This window comes from Tachysurus fulvidraco, chromosome 2 (assembly GCF_022655615.1).
Source record: "Tachysurus fulvidraco isolate hzauxx_2018 chromosome 2, HZAU_PFXX_2.0, whole genome shotgun sequence".
In the NCBI taxonomy this organism is placed as follows: domain Eukaryota; kingdom Metazoa; phylum Chordata; class Actinopteri; order Siluriformes; family Bagridae; genus Tachysurus; species Tachysurus fulvidraco.
In genome coordinates, this window is record NC_062519.1 from 25,514,595 (window position 1) to 25,540,028 (window position 25,434).

The following is a 25,434-nucleotide window of genomic DNA, read 5'->3' on the forward strand; positions in this document are numbered from 1 at the left end:
GGACAACTGTCAGATCAGTAGTCTTCACCATGATTGTGTAGCCTAGTGAACCAAATTGAGAGACCATTTTGATGGCTCAGGAAACCTTTGCAGGTGATTTGAGTTGATTAGCTGATTGGCATGTCATTATATTCAAAATGATCACAAATGCAGTACCAACTGTAAACTGCTTCAGTCTGTGTGTTCTGAATTTATATAATATACATGTTTTAAATAAATTAACTTTTCTATGACATCCTAATTTATTGACACGTGTATAAGTAGTCTTTAAATTAATGGCAAGTTAAGAGAACATAATCGTTTAAGTACATTGAATAAGCAGCAAGTTTGATGAACTGAACAAATTATTTATTCTACATAATCGGTAAGTTAAATAAACTTAAATATGCAAGTTTTAGGAGATTCTATTACTCAGTTTACATTTACATTATTTAGCAGACGCCCTTATCCAGAGCCACTTACATTTTTATCTCATTTATGCAACTGAGGGTTACAATTTATACAACTGAGGGTTAAGGGCCTTGCTCAGGGGCCCAGCAGTGGGAACCTGGTGGACGTAGGAATCAAACTCACAGCCTTCTGATTGGTAGCCCAACACCTTAATCACTAGGCTACCACATCCCTAGTTGAATTGAGGGAATGAGTTTACTCAATCAATTTAGTTCAATCAACTGTTTAGGGTTTTCTGTTTGTCACAGCTGCCTTGAAGTTCCTGAAGCGCCACGGATGTGCTTCTGAGCTTTTGGTGTCTTTGAAAATCCCCTGAGTACAACGGAGCCTGGGCCGATGGTCTGGATACTTGCTCCATTTCGATACTGTGACTGCAAAAGGATTTCAGTTGATAGCACACCTTGTTCCCTCCTGTGTGGTAGATGAAATAATTTTATGCCTTCCTTCATTGAAGATCTGGCTCTGATACCCTGGCTTGGAACTGGTCTCTGTAATCGGGGGTCTGAAATCCAGAGGAGGAAACACTGAATTTCATGCCTGTGACCTTTTACATGACAACATTTAAATAATAGCATTTACCTCTCTTGTTGGCAACCCTAAACATTATTTAATTAGCTGCAATCAAATTGTGATCCTTGAAAATATATTCTAAAATTGCTTCTAGTATCCAGGAAATTTCCCTTTCCCTTTGTCCATGTCCTGCGGACATTGGGGTTACAGTATACTGTAAGCAATAGTTTGGTACAAAATATCTTACATTGCATGTGATATTGGCAGAGTTGCTATTTTTATCATCCCATAGTCGGTGCCTTGACTGTCTTTATAAATGATATTTAAATAAAAAAATATATTATTATTACCTATTTGAGGAAGTTCAACTTTCTCTGTTGTTCTTGGTAAAGCTGGACTTCTTGAAGCTTGACTGTCTGGTCTTCTTCTGTGCTGTGACGATATTGGAGGAAAGCGGACTTCCTTCGTTGATCTTTGTGGTTTTCCCACAATTTTTTTTGAGGAATCCTTTGCCGCACTCTGAGGTGGCTGTCTGCTTGGCAGCAAATGGCATGGTTTCATGGATGAAACCCTGTGTGGAGCTGTTGAAGTTCTGCTTGTATGTCGAGACAGTCGCCACTCTTTCTTATGCACATGCACTACAAGGTCCATGGGAGACCCCAAAGTTGAAGTACCTGCACACAGAGAAGACAATATTGCTTACAAAACTTACTCAAATACTGGGTGTTTGGAACATCGGTGTTTGCCCACTTGAATACAATAATGCTTAACAGCTTTCACTTACTTGGATAAGCTGGTGATGATGATGATGATGATGATGATGATGATGACAGTCTCTCTGAAGACAAAGATGCTCTGGTTTGCATTGTAATATCCTCAGAGGACACTTTGTGAGGTAGCACTTCAGATTGGAATTTTTCACTGCCATCTGGGCTTCTTGCTGCTAGTTCTCTCTTAACTGGTGAAAGATGACAAAGGTGTATAGGTTCATATAACATTTATGTTCAAACTACTAATAAAATAACATAACAAAGAATCATAGAATTAATGGATTATTTACAGAAGTCCTAGATTTGTCTGTCTGTCACACAAGAGGATTTAAATAGTGTGATAAATATATATGTAAAAAATGTTGGGTTCAGATCTGGCAGGAAATTTGCCCATGAGAGATTCAATCCATTAGTATGACATTTTAGTGCTCAAACCAATTTCCTCCTCTAAAACCCAAATCTTTTCATGCACCATGATTCTAAAAATATTTTATCCAAAAATCCTGAGCTTTTTTTCCTGAGCTATTTATTTCCTGTTAATTGACCTTGCCTAGTTTCTTGACCTGTCACCATTTGGAATCCCTTTTACTTCCTAGTTTCTAAGTTTATATTCTGTGTACAGAGCTCTGCCTGTGACCCTTTGGATATTATTGTCCAGTGCTTGAGTTCAGTGATTGAGTGTATGACTTGGAATTGCTTTTGACTGAGATCTGACACCCTATTTTTGATTCACTTTTTTCCTACAAGAGATTGTCCCCTTCTATGGATCCTGATAATTGTTTTTGTGTTTTTCTGCCTGGGCAGATGTTCCGCTGATATCATAGAAAGGATATAAACATAAACATGCTGGAGATTTTTGATACTGGTATGTAAGTTAAGTACAAGTAGAAGATTACAATTTAACCCTTAAGATTATCATTCACTAGCAGAGTAATTATACTAATGGTAGTGTTGATGGTAATGTTTTGAAATTTGACATCAAAAAGTATTTAAAACTGCTGACTGATAAAAGAAGGGTAAGGTTCTTAATTCATTTAAAAAAATACACATTAGATCACACATAGTTCAGGTGTACATTTGAGATATGAAAGTGACGTGACATACGGCTATGGTGAACCATACTCAGAATTCGTTCTCTGCATTTGACCCATCCAAAGTGCACACACATAGCAGTGAACACACACACCGTGAACACACACCCGGAGCAGTGGGCAGCCATTAATGCTGCGGCGCCCGGGGAGCAGTTGGGGTGTTCGGTGCCTTGCTCGAGGGCACCTCAGTTGTGGCCGGCCTGAGACTTGAACCCACAACCTTAGGATTACGAGTCAGACTCTCTAACCATTAGGCCACGACTTGCCCAAAGCCTGAATGTACTGCAATACCAGGGCGATGCGTGGAGCGGACAGAGCAAGCCCCTGTTCCGACTCCCAGCTCTAAAAATCCATTTAATATGTAGCCCTTATATAGAGGACCTATCAGATATTAAACTGATAAGAACAGATACTACACTTGATCTTAGCCAAAAGGCCGAGAAGCGATATACAGTAGTTCTAATTAGTAGGATCACAATTGATGTAGATAGTGGCATTGCATAACGCACCTAATATGGATTGATCTACATTAATACATGTGTAGCACCTTATATTAGCAGTAATGAAACATTTAGGATTTTTCAAACTCAAAGTAAGTCATTAGAGATTATTTCGCTAGTCTTTTTTTCTTTGGAATTTACCTTTGTCCAGTGAGGTGTCCTGATGTAGCTTGACATCTGGAAGCTCAGTTGTTGTGACACTCACTTCACTGATGTGAATAATGTCTGCACCATCTGATGTTTTTTTGTCACTCAAGAGAGCACCTTCTGAAAAACAACAATTGAGCATTAGTACTGCATAGTACGGCATTTAACAAATCACTTTTTTTAAAATTAGTAATTGATAGCATTTTGTCTAAATTTCGGTCAGATAAAATATTTTCACAGCTTAAATAAAAAATCCATAAACATTACAATTATTTTTCTATATAATTTCTTGCATTTACTAGTCCTTTTAACCAATCCTCTTTGTATTTTCTAGCACTGATAATATTTTCCATCAACACGGATATACAGTAAGTTTTCATATTGTGGACACTCATATACTGTGAATTTTGCTGAATAAACTAAAGAAGCTTCAATAAAGCTTCCTTTTGGTGAAATATAACTTTGTCCAATAGAGCCTCTTTCTGGAGCTTAGCAAGTTCAGGTGGTGTCTGACTGAGTTTGGTGAAGTGACTACTCTTAATACAACATGATGAGTCTCCTTCACACAGTATAGCACATTCTGCAAAGCACATTCAATATAAGTACTGTTTGTTACTGCATTGAAAATGTTGTTTTATCGATTAGATAGTGTCATAAAAGAGAAAATGGTATTGAATCATCAAGCTTTCATTCTTCGTAAATACCTTCATCCAGTGAAGCTTCCTGTAGGACCTCAGTAAGATCAGGTGGTGTGAGATCGATTTCACTGAAATGATTGCTGTCTTCACCATTTGATTTTTTATCACTCAATAGAGCATAATCTGTTAAACAACAATCAAGTATTAGTACTGCATGTAACTGTTTTTCAATATTTTGCTGATGTCATGCTGATGTAATGTCATGAATGTCATGATGTAATGTCATGAACTATAAAAATAAGTCACAATAGAGAATTTCATCCTAGTCTAACTCCTAGTGGTAATGTTACCTCTCACTATGCACTCTGATACATATTACCATGCTGAAACTCAATTGGAAACTTTTTCTAACTCCTATTGGTTCATATATTATCTCTCAGTGCGCTACACACTACGTATTACCGTGCTACTCTGGCGAGGACTATGTCCGCATGCTGAGTGCCATCCTAAATAGAGGCGTGCACAGGTGTTGAGAGTTGCGCTAATTGCAGCTACGTGACCGAGAGCATATAAAAAGGCGTGCTGGTGGTGGCGGGTTTGCCTGAAAGGCACCCGGGAAGATACAGTACCCTCGCCCCTAGGAATGGCCCCTGATGGTCCCAGGCTCCTTGCTCGGTCTCTGTGAAAAGTACTAACCAGCTCTGGGTCCAGGATGTGTCTCGCAAGGACCCACAAATGTTCCTCCGGACAATAGCCCTCCCAATCAACCAAATACTGGATGCCCTTCACGCACCGTCGGGAGTCCAGAATCCGCCAGACAGTAAAGGCCGGGCCTTTGTTGACGAGGCGGGTTGGGGCCAGGTTAACAGGGTGTGCTAGAGAGCTACAGAGGACCGGCTTGAGCATGGACACATGGAATGTAGGGTTGATCTTCATGGACTGGTGGAGCTGCAGCGGGTATGCCACGGGATTAATCTGCCCTCAGGATCTTGAACGGATTAATGGAGCGTGGCGCCAATTTCTTGGACTCAACGTGCTAGGGCAGATCTTAGGTTGCCAACCAGACCCTCTGACCTCTGGAATGTGGGTGCTGCATGTCACTTGCGGCTGGCCGTGCGGGCGCACCTCTGAGTATTCATCTGGAGGGTGGTCTTTGCCTTCTGCCAGATCCTGTGATACCAGGTTGCCATGTGGTCTGCAGCTGGAACCCCTGACTCCCCCTCCTGCTTGGCAAACATGGGGGTGTAGCTGAACTGACATTCAAAAGGCAACATGCCCAGGGCACTGTGCCAAAGGGAGGTGCTCCTCCGAGGCAGCTCTGGGTGCACTGAAAGCCCCAGACCGTGACTGACTGCATGGCCCAGTCTATTTGTGGATTATGCTGCCGCAACCAGGGGAAGCCCAAGATTAGGTGTAACTCGGGATCTCAAGTGACATACAGTGACAGAAGCTCTGTATGCGAGGCCAATGCACAAGGTGAGCCAATCTGTCTTCATGGTTATGGGCCCAGCAGCCAATGGGTGCCCGTCCAGGGCATGAACTGGTAGGGAATGTGGGAGTGACTCCAAATGAAGCTTCAAGCTGCGGGCCAAAACTTCATCAATAAAATTTCCGGGAAAAGACCAGTACTGTAAAAGGGGTCAAATCTTGGACCAGCCCAGTCCCCTTTACCTGGGGGTCTGAGAATGGAATGGGCCGTTGCATTGATTTAGGCCCGTGGAACATAGTTACATGGGTTCTGAGGAAGCCTCTTGGGGCTCAGAGTAATCGGAATGTATACAGTATACGCACATGCGAGTTCATGCTGGGGCCTCCTACTCGCCTGTTGCTCGGTTCGGCATGCACGAAGACGATTATCAATGCGTATCAAACGTGTTTCTGGAACTGTAGAACCGACCGGCTCCAAACTGTTGGCCTGAGGAGCATCACCCTAAGGGCTGTCTGGGGCTCCTTGAGGCTGCAGGAAAGCCTAGATCTGCCCTAGCTGATCAGAAACTTGCTGAACCTTGGTGAAAGCTGGGCCAAGGCCTGCTCATGCTTGCCCAGCGCTGGGGCCTTCCCAGCCACAACCTGCCCTATCTGCTTAACACTGTCTTGATGACGATCTGGTGCGTACATACTTATATGGGGGGGATCCCGGTTCCATTTGGAGGAGGGGGGACTGGGTCCGGCCCGTTATGCACTCGAGTAGTGAATGGTGAATTGGACAGACATCCGGTGCAGATAGAGAAAGCATGAGACTGGATAGGGAGTGATGACAGGATAGGCTTAAATCGGTATAAATAAGTATAAATAAGGGGAAAGTGCATGGGGTTAGCTTGTGACTGTAAATATTTTTCTTTATTTATATATATTTGTTATGAAATAATAACAAGGGAAGATAAAATGCTTGTTATGATGGGGAATGCCCAAAGCAGGGTTTGAACCGCAGAGGCTCAGCTTTCCAAACTGTGCAACTGAAGCTCTACTTCTACACCAAGCAGGCATAGAAGATACAGACAAGGAAGAGCACAGAAGTGTTTACTCCTCACTCTACGGGTTATTACCTCTCAAAGCGACGTGCACTCCAATACAGGTTACCACCTTGAAACTCAAACAAACTCCTAGTCGATCTCCTAGTGGTAATGTTACTCCTCTTGGTTCATATATTATCTCTCAGAGCGCAACACGTATTGCCGCTCTACTCTGGCAAAGACTATGTCTGCATGCTGAGGGCCGAAACTCTGCGTCTTAAATAGCGGTGTGCACAGGTGTCGAGAGTTTCGCTAATTGCGACTACGTGACCGAGAGCCTATAAAAAGGCGTGATGTTATATATATACTGTAATGATGGCTAAATAAACACCACTAAAAACAATAAAATCATCTTGTGAAATTTACCTTTGTACTGTGGAACCTCTTGTAGGACCTTGGCAAATTCAGGTGGTGTCAGGCTGAGTTCAGTGAAGTGACTGCTCTTAACACTATCTGATGAGTCTCCTCCGCTCCGTTGAACATGTTCTGCAAAACAACAATTATTAGTATTACACTGCATATAATAGCTCAATTTATTAGACATTTTATTGATTATACAGTGTCTTGATGGTTAAATTGGTATTGAGCATAAAAATTACAAAAGTAAGTCATTAGAGAATATTTCATCAAGCTTTGATTTTGTAATGACCTTCATCCAGTAAGAGCTCAGCAGTCTCAGGTTCTGTGAGACTGTCTGTACTGTCTCCAGCATCTGAGAATTTTTCATCACTCACTGGGGAAAAACAACCATGAAATATTAAAACTTTGCTATAAAGAAGGTCACTTGTGTTTATTATTATTTGAAAGTGTTTTGTTTGTGAATATTGTCTATGTCTATGAGTTTTTCTCCTGTAAATCCTGCTATGGACTCTGATGATGTATTTTGTCTTTTGCTGGATAAACACCTGTAGAGTCAAAAAAGCTGCATTTTAGTGAGATATACCTTTGTCCAGTGGAGCCTCATGTAGGAGCTCGACAAGTTCAGGCTGTGTCTGAATAAGTTCAGTGACAGGATAACTTTCAACACTTGGTGATTCTTTGCTGCTCACTGAAACATCTTCTGAAAAATAACAATTTAACATTAATAATCCATTTTACAGCATTTACTGTATTACTTGTTTTACTAGTAATTGATGGTATGTTGTTTGTTAATATTGTCTATTATTCCACAAAGCCTTGTATGGACCCTGATGATGCATTTTGTATTTTGATTAATTAACACCACTAGATTTAATTAAACATTATTTTTGTGGAAATGTACCTTTGAGCAGTGAAGCTTCCGGTAGTGTTTTGTCGGTCACCTTACAGAACATGAAAACACTGTCCTGTAGAGATAGTGACTTCACCAGAGACACAGATTTCGGCTTGTCACAGATTTCACCATCACTCTTTGAACTTTGGTCTTTGGTCTTTCTAACCCATCTTTTTAAAGATTTTGGTAAGCTTCTCTTGGGTTGAGATGGTGGCCTGGGTAGATGTTCAGCTGAAATTATAGAGGATATAGACTTAAACATGCTGGGGATTCATGGTACTGGCATGTGATTCAGGTAAGTTTGACCAGAAATTGTCATACAAAATTATTTAAAACAGTTGACTGATAAAACATTTGTCAGGGAAAATAAAACTAGTGATATTTTTAACCTGTGAAGGAGAAAAAAAGGAAGTCAATAGAGAGAATTTCACCAGACTTTTGTTTCTTTGGCATTTACCTTCTTCCAGTGAAGCTTCCTGAAGGATCTCAACATCAGGAACAAGCTCAGATGTTGTGAGACTCACTTCACTGATGTGAGTACTGTCTCCAATATCTGATGCTTCTTCATCACCCAACAGAGCATCTTTTGAAAAACAACAATTGAGCATTAGTTCTGCATGCATACACCAAGTGGCTAGATTTCTTTTGTAATATATGAAATTTTGTCTATGATTTTTCATCGCTCACAAGAGCATTTTCTGCCAAACAACAGTCAACCATTAGTAATGAATGTTTCTGCTTTAATAGTTCATCATGCTTTCTTTTTTTTTTGGAATTTACAGTACCTTCTTCCAGTGAAGCTTCTTGAAGAGCCCCAACATCAGGAACAAGCTCAGGTGTCGTGAGACTCACTTCAGTGATGTGAATTCTGTCTGCAATAGCTGATGCTCCTTCATCAACCAACAGAGCATCTTCTGAAAAACAACAATTGAACATTAGTTCTGCATGCATTCACCAGGTGGCTAGATTTGTTTAGTAATTTATGCCATTTTGTCTATGATTTTTTATCGCTCACCAGAGCATTTTCTGTAAAACCACAATCAGGCATTAGTAATGAATGTTACTGCTTTAACAGTTCATCATGCTTTCTTTTTTTTGGAATTTACCTTCTTCCAGTAAAGCTTCCTGAAGGATCTCAGCATCAGGAACAAGCTCAGATGTTGAGAGACTCACTTCAGTGATGTGAATTCTGTCTGCAATAGCTGATGCTTCTTCATCACCCAACAGAGCATCTTCTTAAAAACAACAATTGAGCATTACAGTAGTTCTGCCTGAATTTAGCAGGTGGCTGGATTTATTTGTAATTGGTGGCATTTTATCTATGAATTCTAACAAATTTTCCTTTTCTGAAAAACAAAATATCTTTTTTTAACATCATCAAATAAAAAGCCCATCAAAGTTAAATATTTTAATTATATCTACCTTGTTAAATTTCCTAGTTTTCCTACCTTGTTTTTTTATCTAAAATTCTTTGTAATTCTCTGTTATGCACCCTGATTATGAATAAAACCACTAGATTCAATGATGCTGTCCTTTTGTGATAGTTACCTTTGTCCGGTGGAGTTTCCTTTAGGAGTTCAGCTTGTTCAGGCGGTGTTTCACTGACATCTCTGAAGTCAGTTCTGTATTCATCATCTGGTGATTTTTCATCGCTCAATAGAGCATATACTGCAAAACAACATTCAATCATTAGTAATGCATGTTACTGCATTTAACAATTTACTTTATTAGAGGTTTTGCTCATTATATAGTGTCATTGTCATGATCAGCACACCTGCCTCACCTCCGCACCCACAACGGAGAGAATCGTCTCCGGAGTATTAAGCGCTCCCGGACTACACTTCCCACTACACCCCGCTCAGCCTAATCAGTGCACCAGCTGTTCTCTATCAGCTGGCGCACTTAAATAAGCAAACGAACTTGATCCCATTGCGAAGTCTTGATTTGCTACGGCTATCATTCTGAGCGTTGTCTGATTATTCCTGTTTCTGGTTTTTGATCTGTTTCTGTATTTTGCCTCACGACTGATTTCTGCCTGCCCTGACCTTTTGCCTGTTGTTCTGACTACGTTTTTGCCTTACCTACACTGTCGTGTTTACCGGTACTGAACTCTGCCTGTTGTTTCCGAGATTATATATTAAAGCTGCAAATGGATCCTCAGTCTTACGACTCATCATTACAGAAGACTTCGCCGCCAAGCGATCCAGCAGCCGTCTCTCAGCTTGCCACCCAGCTCTCCGCTCAAGCCCAGCAGCTCGCCGGACACCACCAACAACTAACGCGACTTACCTCGCTCATCGGAGAGCTCGCTGCGGCGTTACAAGGTCTGCGAGGCTCCGCTGCGGCTCCGAACCCTCCGGCACCGGCGCCCCGCCCGCCGGCCGATCCAATCGCGACCCCAGCTGTCACCAGCCCGCGGCTCGCGTTTCCGGAAAAGTTTAACGGAGATCCTGGAAAATGCGGAGGTTTCTTAATGCAATGTCAGCTCTTTGTGGCGCAACAACCGTCCCTGTATCCGACCGCCGCTAGCCGCGTAGCGTTTGTGTGCACCCTCCTCACCGGGAAAGCGCTGGAGTGGGCCACGGCGGTTTGGCAAGAGGATGGCTCCGCCTTCCCCACGTTTGAACACTTCCTCTCCCAATTCCGCGCTGTCTTCGAGCACTCCGCCACGGGTGAGAGCGCAGAGGAGCGTTTGTTGGCCGTATCTCAGGGCGACCGTCCCGCCGCTGAGTACGCGCTGACATTCCGTACGCTCGCCGCCGAGACAGGTTGGGAGGAGCGACCCCTAAAGGTGATCTACCGCAAAGGGCTGCATCCGGGTCTACAAGCCGAGCTCGCCTGCCGTGATGAAGGGAGAGATTTGACGGAGTTCATTGACCTGTCCATCCGCATTGACAATTTGATGCGGACACGTCGACCTCCTACGCACACCGCCCGACACGCGCGCGAGACACTTCGCACAGCCCGACCGGCGGACCCCGAGCCCATGCAGCTCGACGCCACGCACCTCACGCCTGAGGAGAGAGCAAGACGCTTCCGCTTCCAACTCTGCCTCTACTGCGGAGAAGCCGGTCACAGACTGGCCGCCTGCCCCAACAAGCCGCCCGGCAGAAGGAACACATCGGTGAGTCCTGACCCGCTCATTCCTCAATCTTCGAACTGCGCGGTAGTACAAGTACAAGTTGAAATACGGGGGAAAATGATTAACCAGTCTGCTCTAATCGACTCCGGCGCCGCGGGCAATTTCATGTCAAGGGAGTTTGCGCAAGCCTATAACGTGCCAGTGACCCCATGTGCTTTTCCTTTGGCAGTGGAGGCGGTAGACGGCAGGCCACTCAGTGAGGGCCCCATCACGCACATCTCCAGGCGTCTCCGGCTGCAGGTGGGCCCTCACCATCAAGAATACCTACCTTCATGGCTAGCAGCTCTCGGTCCCCCACGTCGTAGTTGCGTTCCGTCGGAGATAGCTTGCGAGAGAAGTATGCACACGGAAACATCTTGTTGGCCGGGCCCTGGCGTTGAGACAGTATGGCTCCCACCCCCGTATTAGAGGCGTCCACCTCTACTATGAACGGCCGGTCTGGATCCGGGTGGTGGAGAATGGGAGCTGAGGTGAAGCTCGCTTTCAAGCGCCGGAATGCCGTTATAGCTTCAAGGGACCAGGTAAGCCGAGTGGATGCTTTTTTGGTCATAGAGGTGAGCGGGGCCGCAATCGTGCTGAAACCACGGATGAAGCGGCGATAGAAATTAGCGAACCCCAGGAAGCGCTGTAACTCCTTCAGGCTCTGTGGTCGGGGCCACTGTAGTACTGCGCGCACCTTGGAGTCGTCCATGGCGACCCCCTCGGCTGAGATGACGTAGCCTAGGAAGGTCGTGGAGGTCTGGTGGAATTCGCATTTTTCGGCCTTGGCGTACAGACGGTGTTGGATGAGACGTTTAAGGACTGCCCGCACGTGCTGGGTGTGTTCCTCCATGGTCTCTGAATATATAAGGATGTCATCGATGTATACGACCACCCAGCGGTCCAGCATGTCGCGGAACACGTCATTAATGAATGACTGGAACACCGCGGGACTGTTCGAAAGGCCGAACGGCATGACTAAGTATTCATAATGGCCTGATTGGGTCGAAAAGGCGGTCTTCCATTCATCCCCCTCTCTGATCCGGATGAGGTTGTAAGCGCTGCGTAAGTCCAATTTCGTGAAGTATCGGGCCTGGCGGAGCTGTTCGAGAGCCGATGGCACGAGGGGAAGAGGATACCGGAACTTGACTGTCATGTCGTTCAGTGCCCGGTAGTCAATGCATGGGCGGAGGCCTCCATCTTTTTTCTTCACGAAGAAGAACCCGGAGGATGCCGGGGAGACAGAGGGTCGGATGAAGCCCTTCTGGAGCTCCTCCTCGATGTAGGTTTTCATGGCTGCCGTCTCTGGTTGCGACAGCGGGAAGATTCTCCCTCTGGGTGGAGTGGATCCAGGCAGAAGTTCTATGGCGCAGTCACTGGGCCGGTGCGGTGGTAGTTCGGTGGCCCGAGTCTTGCTGAAGGCCGCCGAAAGGTCTTGGTATTCCGCTGGGAATTTAGAGGTGGTGGAAGTGGAGCATACAGAGAGCGTGGTGCTGGGTCGTGGGGTTTTCGGAGGCAGTGGCTGGTGTCGGTGGCATGCTTCGCCCCAGCTTGAGATGTGCAGGTCTCTCCAGGAGATGACGGGGTTGTGAAGTTGGAGCCAGGGGAAGCCTAGGATGAGGGTGTGACGCGGGGAGCGGATGATGTGGAAAGGCAGGTGACATCCTGGACCCTTCACTCACCACTGACTTCCACCTACGCCACCCAGACAGGCCCGCTCCCCGGTCTCGTGGTAGACCTCGACGTCGCACACGTCCTCGCGTCAGGAGCCGCTCGCAGGGGGGGGCTCTGTCATGATCAGCACACCTGCCTCACCTCCGCACCCACAAGCCAACGGACAGACGGAAAGGCTGAACCAAGATCTCATCCGGTTCCTACGCTCCTACTGCCACGATAACCAGACCGACTGGAGCACATACTTGATGTGGGCTGAGTATGCTCAGAATTCTCTCCTCAAACCCGCCACGGGTCTAACCCCATTCCAGTGCGTCCTGGGATTTCAACCTCCTTTGTTCCCCTGGTCCGACACACCCTCGGACCTACCGGCCGTTGACGAGTGGTTTCGTCGCAGCGGGGACACATGGAGCGCGGCGCACCGGCAGCTACGGCGAGCCATTCGCAGGCAAAAGACACAGGCCGACAGACGCCGCTGTGAGCACCCCGACTACCAACCCGGACAGTGGGTCTGGCTGTCCACCCGCGACCTCCGCCTCCGTCTGCCCTGTCATAAGCTCAGCCCACGGTTTGTGGGCCCATTCCGAATCATCAGACGGATTAATCCAGTCTCCTACCGCCTGGCACTACCCCCGTCATACCGCGTATCTCCCACCTTTCACGCCTCACTTCTGAAACCCGCGGAGAGACCACCGAGAGACCCAGAAACCTCCGCCGAACCACCAGCACCCCTCTTGGTCGACGAGGGAGAGGCATACCAGGTCCACGAATTGCTGGACTCCAGGCGCCGACGCGGCCGCCTGGAATACCTAGCCGACTGGGTGGGGTACGGCCCGGAAGAACGCTCCTGGGTCAAGGCAGGGGACATCCTGGACCCTTCACTCACCACTGACTTCCACCTACGCCACCCAGACAGGCCCGCTCCCCGGTCTCGTGGTAGACCTCGACGTCGCACACGTCCTCGCGTCAGGAGCCGCTCGCAGGGGGGGGGCTCTGTCATGATCAGCACACCTGCCTCACCTCCGCACCCACAACGGAGAGAATCGTCTCCGGAGTATTAAGCGCTCCCGGACTACACTTCCCACTACACCCCGCTCAGCCTAATCAGTGCACCAGCTGTTCTCTATCAGCTGGCGCACTTAAATAAGCAAACGAACTTGATCCCATTGCGAAGTCTTGATTTGCTACGGCTATCATTCTGAGCGTTGTCTGATTATTCCTGTTTCTGGTTTTTGATCTGTTTCTGTATTTTGCCTCACGACTGATTTCTGCCTGCCCTGACCTTTTGCCTGTTGTTCTGACTACGTTTTTGCCTTACCTACACTGTCGTGTTTACCGGTACTGAACTCTGCCTGTTGTTTCGAGATTATATATTAAAGCTGCAAATGGATCCTCAGTCTTACGACTCATCATTACAGTCATGAAGGTGAATTTGATAGCAGAGAAACTATAAAAGTAAGTCACTACAGAATTTTTGATCAGGCATTATGACTTTGTAATTACCTTCATCCAATGGTATTTCCTGTGGAAGCTCAGTAAGTTCAGGTATTGTGAGACTGACACCAATGAAGTCTGTACTGTCTTCTTCATATGATGATTTTTCTTTGCTTACTAGGGCGTCTTCTGGAAAACAACCATTATACATTAAAACTGCATATTATACAGCATGTTTCTTTTTATTAGCATATGATGGTATTTTTCCAATAAAAATGATCTATTGTTACTCTTCTGAAAAGAAATCCTGCTATAGACTCTGATGATGTATTTTGTATTTTGCTGAATAAACACCACTAGAGCCAATATAGCTGCACATTGTCAAATATAACTAGATATATTTTAACTTGTGAAGGAGAAATAAGGGAATTCAGTTCAGAACATTTTGCCAGGCTTTTGTTTCTTTGAAATTTACCTTCTTCCAATGTAGCTTCCTGAAGGACCTCAACATCAGGAACAAGCTCTGGTGTTGTGAGACTCACTTCTCTGACGTGAGTACTGTCTCCAATATCTGATGCTTCTTCATCGCCTAACAGAGCATCTTCTGAAAAACAACAATTGAGCATTAGTTCTGCCTGAATATACTAGGTGGATTTTTAATTTTTTTTTCATTTTTAATAATTAAATTTTTATTTTTTTTTGTAACTAATTTATGGTATCTTGTCTTTGAATATTTTTTTTCTTCGGAATAAAAAGAAAAAAAATCAAAGGTATATATTTTGATTTTATGTACCTTCTTAAAGTTGATTAGTTGTTTTTATGTTGTCTAATATTCATTGTATTCTCAGATATTGATGTATTCTGTGAATGTAAATTGTCTGCTCTTATGAGCCCTGATGATCGATGAGTTACTTGGTTTTATTAGTAATTGACCACATTTTGTCTAGAAGTATAGAATTTTCTTTTCTAAACTCAAATATGCATGAACCTTGATTATGCATTTAGAATTTTGCTTAATAAATACCACTAGATTTAATTGAGCATTATTTCTGTGGAAATGTACCTTTGTCTCGTGGAACTTCCTGTAGTGTTTTCTCTGTCATCTTACAGGACATGAGAACACTGTCCTGTAGAGATAGTGACTTCACCAGAGGCACAGATTTTATTTTGTCACAGATTTCACCATCACTCTTTGAACCTTTGGTCTTTCGAACCCATCTTTTTAAAGCTTTTGGTGAGCTTCTTTTGGCTTGAGATGGTGGCCTGGGTAGATATTCAGCTGTAATTATAGGAGAACATATAGATTTAAACATTCTGGGGATTCATGATACAAGTATGTGTTCTGAAAGTTATATTTTGACCTCTAATGTGGTTATTCAGTTGCAGAGTAATTATACTAATGCTAGTGTTGATTGTAAGTTTGACCAGAAATTGACATCCAAAATTACTTAAAACAGTTCACTAATAAAACATTTGTCAGGGAAAATAAAACTAGAGATATTTTTAACTTGTAAAGGAGAAAAAAAAGGAAGTCAGTAGACAGCATTTCATCAGACTTTCGTTTTTTGGAATTTACCTTCTTCCAATGAAACTTCCTGAAGGATCTCAACATCAGGAACAAGCTCAGATGTTGTGAGACTCACTTCACTGATGTGAGTACTGTCTCCAATATCTGATGCTTCTTCATCACCCAACAGAGCATCTTTTGAAAAACAACAATTGAGCATTAGTTCTGCATGCATACACCAAGTGGCTAGATTTCTTTTGTAATATATGAAATTTTGTCTATGATTTTTCATCGCTCACAAGAGCATTTTCTGCCAAACAACAGTCAACCATTAGTAATGAATGTTACTGCTTTAATAGTTCATCATGCTTTCTTTTTTTTGGAATTTACAGTACCTTCTTCCAGTGAAGCTTCCTGAAGAGCCCCAACATCAGGAACAAGCTCAGGTGTTGTGAGACTCACTTCAGTGATGTGAATTCTGTCTGCAATAGCTGATGCACCTTCATCACCCAACAGAGCATCTTCTGAAAAACAACAATTGAACATTAGTTCTGCATGCATTCACCAGGTGGCTAGATTTGTTTAGTAATTTATGCAATTTTGTCTATGATTTTTTATCGCTCAGCAGAGCATTTTCTGTCAACCAACAATCAGGCATTAATAATGTATGTTACTGCTTTAATAGTTCATCATGCTTTCTTTGTTTTTTTGGAATTTACCTTCTTCCAGTAAAGCTTCCTCAAGGACCTCAACATCAGGAACAAGCTCAGATGTTGTGAGACTCACTTGACTGATGTACGTACTGTCTCCAATATCTGATGCTTCTTCATCACCCAACAGAGCATCTTCGGAAAAACAACAACTGATCATTAGTTCTGCATGGATTTACCAGGTGGCTGTATTTCTTTTGTAATATATGAATTTTTTCTATGAATTCTATCAAATTTTCCTTTTATGAAAGAAATTATCTTTCGTAGTTGTTTTTATCTAATATTCTTCATATCGTCTGGTTTTGATCATGTATTCTGTTATCATGAATATAAACTGTCATCTGTTATGTACCCTGGTAAGGTATAAAACCTTTTTTATAAAACCTATAGTTACCTTTGTCCAGTTGAGTTTCCTTTAGGAGTTCAGCTTGTTCAGATGGTGTAACACTGACATCTCTGAAGTAAGTTCTGGCTTCATCCTCTGATTCTTCATCGCTCACCAGAGCATTATCTGCAAAACAACAATTAAGCATTAGTAATGCATGTTACTGCTTTAACAGTTTCACCAGACTTATGTTTTTGGAATTTACCTTCTTCTAGTGAAGTTTCCCGAAGGAAGGCAACATCAGGAACAAACTCGGGTGTTGTGAGACTCACTTCACTGATGTGAGAACTGTCTGCAATATCTGATGCTTCTTCATCGCCCAACAGAACATCTTCTGATAAACAACAATTGAGCATTAGTTCTGACTGAACTTAACAGGTGGCTGAATGTTTTTTGTAACTGGTGGCATTTTGTCTATGAATTCTCTCTAATTTTCTTCTTCTTCTAAAAAAAATCTTTTCATACATCAAATAAAAAGCCCATCAAAGTTCCATATTTTGATTGTATCTACCTTCTTACATTTCCTAGTTGTTTTTTATCTAAAATTCTTAGTATTGTTAGATTTTGATCATGTATTCTTTTATCCTGAATATAAACTGTCCTCTGTTATGTACCCTGGTACGGAATAAATCCACTACATTCAATAATGCTGACTTTTGGTGATAGTTACCTTTGTCCAGTGGAGTTTTCCTTAGGAGTTCGGCTTGTTCAGGCGGTGTGACACTGACATCTCTGAAGAAAGTTCTGGCTTCATCTTCTGATACCTCGTCGCTCACCAGAGCAATTTCTGCAAAACAAAAATCAAGCATTATTAATGCATGCTAGTTGCTGCTTTAACAGTTCGCCAAGCTTACGTTTTTTGGTATTTACCCTCTAGTGAAGCTTTCTGAAGGACCTCAACATCAGGAACAAGCTCAAGTGTTGTGGGACTCACTTCACTGATGTAAGTTCTGTCTTCAATATCTAATGCTTCTTCATCACCCAACACAGCAACTTTTGGAAAAAAAAAAACAATTGAGCATTAGTTTTGCCTGAATTTACCAGGTGGCTGGATGTTTTTTGTAATTGATAACACATTTTCTATTAATTCTTTCTAAAAAATATACATCAAATCAAAAGCCCATCAAAGTTAAATATTTTGATTGTATCTAAATCCTTAAATGACCTAGTTGTTTTTTGTCTAATATTCTTTCTATTGTCAGATTTTGATCATGTATTCTGTTATCGTGAATATAAATTGTCCTCAGTTATGTACCCTGATGGTGAATAAAACCACTAGATTCAATAAAGCTGACTTTTTGTGATAGTTACCTTTGTCCAGTGGAGTTTTCCTTAGGAGTTCGGCTTGTTCAGGTGGTGTGACACTGACATCTCTGAAGAAAGTTCTGGCTTCATCTTCTGATACTTCGTCGCTCACCAGAGCAATTTCTGCAAAACAAAAATCAAGAATTATTAATGCATGCTAGTTACTGCTTTAGCAGTTCGCCAGGCTTACGTTTTTTTGGTATTTACCCTCTAGTGAAACTTCCTGAAGGACCTCAACATCAGGAACAAGCTCAAGTGTCGTGGGACTCACTTCACTGATGTAAGTTCTGTCTTCAATATCTAATGCTTCTTCATCACCCAACACAGCAACTTTTGAAAAACAACGATTGAGCATTAGTTCTGCCTGATTTCACCAGGTGGACTGATTTATTTTTAATTGATTTCATCCTCTTCTAAAAAATCTTTTTACATACATCATATAATATTCTTTGTATGGACAGATTTTGATCATATATTTTGTTATCATAAATATAACTTGTGGTCTGTTATATACCCTGATGGTGAATAAAACCACTACATTCATTAAAGCTGTCCTTTTGTGATAGTGACCTTTGTCCAGTGGGGTTTCCCTTGGGAGTTCAGCTTGTTCAGGTGGCGTGACACTGACATCTCTGAAGTCAGTTTTGGCTTCATCATCTAATGCTTTTTTATCGCTCACCAGAGCATTTTCTGAAAAACAACAATCAAGCATTAGTAATGCATGTTACTGCTTTAACATGTCACCAGGCTTACTTTCTTTTTTGCTAAATTTACCATCTTCCAGTAAAGCTTCCTGAAGAACCTCAACATCAAGAACAAGCTCAGGTGTTGTGAGACTCACTTCACTGATGTGAATTATGTCTGCAATAGCTGATGCTCCTTCATCAACCAACAGAGCATCTTCTGAAAAACAACAATTGAACATTAGTTCTGCGTGCATTCAACAGGTGGCTAGATTTCTTTTGCAATCTATGCCATTTTGTCTATGATTTTTCATCGCTCAGCAGAGCATTTTCTGCCAAACAACAGTAAAGCATTATTAATGAATGTTACTGCACTAACAGTTCATCATGCTTTCTTTTTTTTTTTTTGGAATTTACCTTCTTCCAGTAAAGCTTCCCGAAGGACCTCAACATCAGGAACAAGCTCAGGTGTTGTGAGACTCACTTCAGAGATGTGAATTCTGTCTGCAATAGCTGATGCTCCTTCATCGATTAACAGAGCATCTTCTGAAAAACAACAATTGAACATTAGTTCTGCATGCATTCACCAGGTGGCTAGATTTGTTTGTAATTTATGCCATTTTGTCTATGATTTTTTATCGCTCAGCAGAGCATTTTCTGTCAACCAACAATTAGGCATTAGTAATGTATGTTACTGCTTTAACAGTTCATCATGCTTTCTTTTTTTTGGAATTTACCTTCTTCCAGTAAAGCTTCCTGAAGGACCTCAACATCAGGAACAAGCTCAGGTGTTAGACTCACTTCAGTGATGTGAATTCTGTCTGCAATATCTGATGCTCCTTCATCGACCCCAGACAGAACATCTTCTGAAAAACAACAATTGAGCATTTGTTCTAAATGCACACACCAGGTGGCTAGATTTCTTTTGTAATTTATGCTATTTTGTCTATAATTTTTCATCGCTCAAAAGATCATTTTCTGTCAGCCAACAATCAGGCATTAGTAATGCATGTTACTGCTTTAATAGTTCATCATGCTTTCTTTGCTTTTTTTGGAATTTACCTTCTTCCAGTGAAGCTTCCTGAAGGATCTCAACATCAGGAACAAGCTCAGGTGTTGTGAGACTCACTTCACTGATGTGAATTCTGTCTGCAATAGCTGATGCACCTTCATCAACAAACAGAACATCTTCTGAAAAACAATTGAACATTTATTCTACAGTATATGCATACACCAGATGGCTAGATTTTTTGTAATTTATGCCATTTTGTCTATGATTTTTCATTGCTCAGCAGAGCATTTTCTGTCAACCAACAATCAGGCATTAGTAATGCATGTTACTGCGTTAACAGTTCATAATGCTTTCTAAAGTTTTTTTTTTTTTTTTTTTGAAATTTACCTTCTTCCAGTAAAGCTTCCTGAAGGACCTCAACATCAGGAACAAGCTCAGGTGTTGTGAGACTCACTTCAGTGATGTGAATTCTGTCTCCAATATCTGATGCTTCTTCATCACCCAACAGAGCATCTTCTGAAAAACAACAATTAAGCATCAGTTCTGCATGGATACACCAGGTGGTTAGATTTCTTTCTAAATTCATGCGATTTTGTCTGATTTTTCATCGCTCACAAGAGCATTCTCTGCCAAACAACAGTCAAGCATTAGTAATGCATATTACTGCATTATCAGTTCATCATGCTTTCCTTTTTTGGAATTTACCTTCTTCCAGTAAAGCTTCCTGAAGGATCTCAGCATCAGGAACAAGCTCAGATGTTGTGAGACTCACTTCAGTTATGTGAATTCTGTCTGCAATAGCTGATGCACCTTCATCACCCAACAGAGCATCTCCTGAAAAACAACAATTGAACATTAGTTCTGCATGCTTTCACCAGGTGGCTAGATTTCTTTTGTAATTTATGCAATTTTGTCTGTGATTTTTTATCGTCAGCAGAGCATTTTCTGTCAACCAACAATCAGGCATTAGTAATGCATGTTACTGCTTTAACAGTTCACCAGACTTTCTTTTTTTGGAATTTACCTTCTTCCAGTAAAGCTTCCTGAAGAACCTCAGCCTCAGGAACAAGCTCAGGTGTTGTGAGACTCATTTCTCTGATGTGAATTCTGTCTGCAATAGCAGATCCTCCTTCATCACCCAACAGAGCATCTTCTGAAAAACAACAATTGAACATTAGTTCTGCATGCATTCACCAGGTGGCTAGATTTGTTTAGTAATTTATGCAATTTTGTCTATGATTTTTTATCGTCAGCAGAGCATTTTCTGTCAACCAACAATCAGGCATTAGTAATGCATGTTACTGCCTTAACATTTCATCATGCTTTCTTTTTTTTGGAATTTACCTTCTTCCAGTAAAGCTTCTTGAAGAACCTCAACATCAGGAACAAGCTCAGATGTTGTGAGTTTCACTTCACTGATTTGAATTCTGTCTGCAATATCTGATGCTCCTTCATCAACCAACAGAGCATCTTCTGAAAAACAACAATTGAGCATTAGTTCTGCGTGCATTCCCCAGGTGGCTAGATTTTTTTGATAATTTATGCTATTTTGTCTATGATTTTTTTATCGCTCAGCAGAGCATTTTCTGTCAACCAACAATCAGACATTAATAATGAATGTTACTGCTTTAACAGTTCATCATGCTTTCTTTTTTTTGGAATTTACCTTCTTCCAGTAAAGCTTCCTGAAGGATCTCAGCATCAGGAACAAGCTCAGATGTTGAGAGACTCACTTCAGTGATGTGAATTCTGTCTGTAATAGCTGATGCACCTTCATCACCCAACAGAGCATCTTCTGAAAAACAACAATTGAACATTAGTTCTGCATGCATTCACCAGGTGGCTAGATTTCTTTTGTAATTTATGCAATTTTGTCTATGATTTTTTTTATCGCTCAGCAGAGCATTTTCTGTAAAACCACAATCAGGCATTAATAATGAATGTTACTGCTTTAATAGTTCATCATGCTTTCTTTTTTTTGGAATTTACCTTCTTCCAGTAAAGCTTCCTGAAGGATCTCAACATCATGAACAAGCTCAGGTGTTGTGAGACTCACTTCTCTGACGTGAGTACTGTCTCCAATATCTGATGCATCTTCATCACCCAACAGAGCATCTTCTGAAAAACAACAATTGAGCATTAGTTCTACCTGAATCTACCACATGGCTTGTTTTTATAGTAACAAATGCTATTTTGTCATTAAAAAAAACAAACAAACAAAAAAGTTAAACAAAATAAGTTACATATTTTGATTTTATCTACCTTCTTAAAAATTTCTTGTTGTTTTTATCTAATATTCTTTGTATTGTCAGATTTTGATCATGTGGATATAAATTGTCCCCTAATATGAATGCGGATGATCAATGAGTTACTTGTTGTTTAGTAGTAATTAATGGTATTTTGTCTCTAAATATTTCAGTAATGTGCACTGCAAATACCATTATTCAAGTTTCCAACCAGTGATTATAGCCAATGTATGTCCACAATCAGGCATTAAATCTGAAATAAAACCTTCATGTTGGGTTCATTATCCTTACGTCTGCACATGTCAAAAACTTACTGGTGTCCATCTGTGCTTTGTGCACAACCTTAACCTCAAGATCAGAATCCTCAGAAGGCTCCTGTCCTGTAATCCTGCCAAGCCCTGAGGTAGGCATCTCCTTCTCTTCCCATTCAGCTGTAAAAAAAAGCCACTTTTCAACAAACATCGACCTGATTTTATTGATATTTTCACTCTGATTGAGTGATCACTGTTGCAGATATATCCTGTAATTACACCAATCAGATCTTGATAAACATCTTGAAAATTAGGTACTGTAGTATATCTTGTACAGTACAATTTTCAACTTATATGTAATCAACAGTTCTCACCTGGACTTGTGCTGCTATCTTCATCACTCTTTGAGCACTCTGACTGTTCAGACAATCTTCTAATATATGCTTTTTCTAAAAATGGAAAAGTTTGTTGTTTTTATTTTGAAAATCTTGTTTCATATTTCTTTATCTCTCATTTCTTAAATATCTGCTTTGGTTTTCATAATGTTCTAAAGAATTATTATTATCTTTTTTAATGTGGCTTGCTCAAGTTAAAATTAAACTCACCTTTAAGTTGGTGAAATTTAATTATAGATTCTCGCTGATCCAGTGATGGGTTCTCTGTGGAAGAAAAACCAGGGAGCTTGTGCATGGTTTGTACATTTTAAAAAGATACAAGAATAATGTCTTATTTTAATTATCATGATTAAGAGAAATACATTTAAGAAAAAAAACTTAAGAGAAATATATGTCCACATTACTTTTCATCACACACCTTCTACTGTTGAGATGTAAGGAGCCATTTTATATGAGTATTTGTTATCATACAGAGTATGATGGTTTACATGTTTAAGTTAACATTAAGTTACATCTAGTAGTTTACATGTTTAAGTTAGCATTTGTTCATCTAACTTTAATTAACTTATCCCCTCCAGATGCATAAAAAGGGAACATTTGATCCCAATATAGGTTAATAATTGTAGTAAGTTGAAATACCATTAAAAAAACAATAAAAATAAATCACAGTCAAGTATTTCTTTTAGTCTATAAATAAGTTATATCTTAAAGCAGCAACATGCATATAATAATAATAATAATAATAATAATAATAAGAAGAAGAAGAAGAAGAAGAAGAAGAAGAAGATGAAGAAGAAGAAGAAGAAGAAGAAGAAGAAGAAGAATACTTTTATATTTGTATAAACAAGTGTTTACTAGTCTTTAATATCCTACTAATGCTTTAAACACATCATAATAGGATCGTAATGCACTGAATCAACATTCTGTACATGACCCCACAATAACCCTAACAACTCCCCACTCCCAAACCCCCACCCACCCCAGGCGTCGCACGGGGGCAACGTCGCAAACCTATTACTCATGTACTCATGTAATTTTTTTGAAAGAAGGAAAAAATGAACAACCTACTGGACAACTTACCATTTTTAAACTGGAGCAACTCAAGGGTGTAATCAAGCAAGAACTGGCAGATGTTTTCCGGTTTGTCCATTATAACTGACCAGCTCATTGCTTCCACCAGCTCCTGCAGGCCGTACGGCACGGGGGCAGGTGAATGTCGCTTAGGTGTTCTCTGGTCGCACATGATATTCCTTTCTCATAAATATAGCGGAATAATGATTAGTGCAAATACTTCAGCGGAAACTCTTTTTGCAAGAGTAGAATTGAAAATAGAAGTATTGCGTAAAATTGAAAATTAGTTAGAACGATAGAACGTTTACGTCAAGGTTCCAAATCTAATTCCGATTTTTTTTCAGTCGCTTATTAATAACATCCCCGTGTAGCGTTTAAATAATATTTAAATATGTGGCTGTTTATTTATACTTTTTATTAAGTCATTTTACAGATACTACACTTAGTATAGTTATACAGATATTCAGTTATACAGATATTTTATTATTATTATTATTATTATTATTATTATTATTATTATTATTATTATTATTATTATTACTGATATACAGACTATTCTGATCAGGTTCAGATTCAGAGCCGTTTTATTTGTTTATTTATTTTATTATCGTGTTCATTTGGAAACTTGTCCTAAATGCTGAGATATTCCGGTCTTCTGCGGGAATTTTTAATTTCATCTGGTCGGACTTTATGGGAAAGAATTGCCTAATTTGATAACCAGTTAACTGCTTTGCTTAAAAAATAAAGCCATATACTTTATATCTATATCCCGTGCTGTCTACTGAATATATTTGATTAATGCTATTCATTAATTTTGATTAATGTTTAATATTTGCAAATAAATAAACCCCAGTATTTTGTTTACATAAACGTTAAAAGTTAACGTCAAATTGGTGAACTTGTTACTGGCGCGCACACTGTATACCAAAATAATAATACATACATACATACATACATACATATATACATACTGTACATACATACATATATACATGCATTCATACATACATATACATACATATATACATGCATGCATACATGCATTCATACATACATATATACATACTGTACATACATACATATACATACATTTATACATACATACATACATACATACATACATACATACATACATACATGCATGCATATACATACATATACAGTAATAATAATATGTATTGTCCAAACCCTAGATAGCCACTGAACTCTAAAAGTATTGCCACCCCAATACCCAAACGGGTATTCTGGTGACGTCACATGACGTCACGTTCAGTCACGCCGCAAAAATAAGCGGAATCATAGAGTTACCACAACATGTCAGCACAATGAGGGGAACTGCCCTCACGGGTATTCTGTTGACGTCACCTAGCATCACAATGAGGGGAACTGCGTCACATGTATTCTGTTGACGTCACGTGACGTCACGTGCAGCCCCTAAAATACGCAAAATCAAAACATTTCATGTGACATTTCAAAACACTTAGGCTAATGAGGCCAATTGCGTCACGGGTATTTGGATGACATGCTCGTATCCGCTCGCCTCCAAAATTATTGGCACCCTAGCGGTCCACTTGCCACCAAAAAGCACCAGCCAAGTATTGCGAATACTTGGTTCGTCAAGCCAACATCAAAGTTTGTTACGACTAACTTTAGAAATCTAGTCACAATTACAATGAGCCACAGATTTGAAAAATTCGCTTTAATAACCATTTAACCTCTGAGTGTCAACCTACCTACGTGTTTATAATTTGGCCAAACTTTCAAGGATA

The 25,434-nt window shown here is 41.0% G+C and overlaps 1 protein-coding gene and 1 non-coding gene across 22 annotated transcripts; both read right to left on the reverse strand.

Annotated features, from left to right (window-relative positions):
* Positions 1–331: 331 nt before the first annotated feature.
* On the reverse strand, positions 332–24,035 carry LOC113657731. Of its 21 annotated transcripts, none has more exons than XM_047810395.1 (40): positions 23,675–24,035; positions 22,805–22,858; positions 22,574–22,648; positions 22,263–22,379; positions 21,692–21,820; positions 21,369–21,494; positions 21,047–21,175; positions 20,727–20,855; positions 20,408–20,536; positions 20,090–20,218; positions 19,753–19,881; positions 19,428–19,556; positions 19,108–19,236; positions 18,782–18,910; positions 18,578–18,697; positions 18,215–18,337; positions 18,014–18,130; positions 17,573–17,695; positions 17,373–17,489; positions 16,908–17,036; positions 16,712–16,828; positions 16,327–16,452; positions 16,003–16,131; positions 15,677–15,802; positions 15,164–15,379; positions 14,576–14,704; positions 14,170–14,289; positions 9,420–9,539; positions 8,978–9,106; positions 8,657–8,785; positions 8,329–8,454; positions 7,881–8,102; positions 7,563–7,679; positions 7,269–7,352; positions 6,986–7,105; positions 4,173–4,289; positions 3,463–3,588; positions 1,745–1,918; positions 1,311–1,634; positions 332–952 (listed from the first exon to the last, which is right to left on the reverse strand). In XM_047810395.1, the coding sequence occupies exons 1-40, from the start codon at positions 23,835–23,837 to the stop codon at positions 693–695; spliced, it is 5,436 nt and encodes a 1,811-aa protein (XP_047666351.1). In that variant the 5' UTR covers positions 23,838–24,035; the 3' UTR covers positions 332–692. The 21 variants fall into 21 exon arrangements, with proteins under 21 accessions (XP_047666351.1, XP_047666354.1, XP_047666350.1 ...); XM_047810398.1 differs by having other exon boundaries at positions 20,727–20,852; positions 21,369–21,497; XM_047810394.1 differs by having other exon boundaries at positions 19,753–19,878; positions 21,369–21,497.
* On the reverse strand, positions 3,079–3,269 carry LOC113657951. The gene has a single exon (XR_003444274.1). It is a non-coding gene; the product is annotated as a U2 spliceosomal RNA (small nuclear RNA).
* Positions 24,036–25,434: the final 1,399 nt, after the last annotated feature.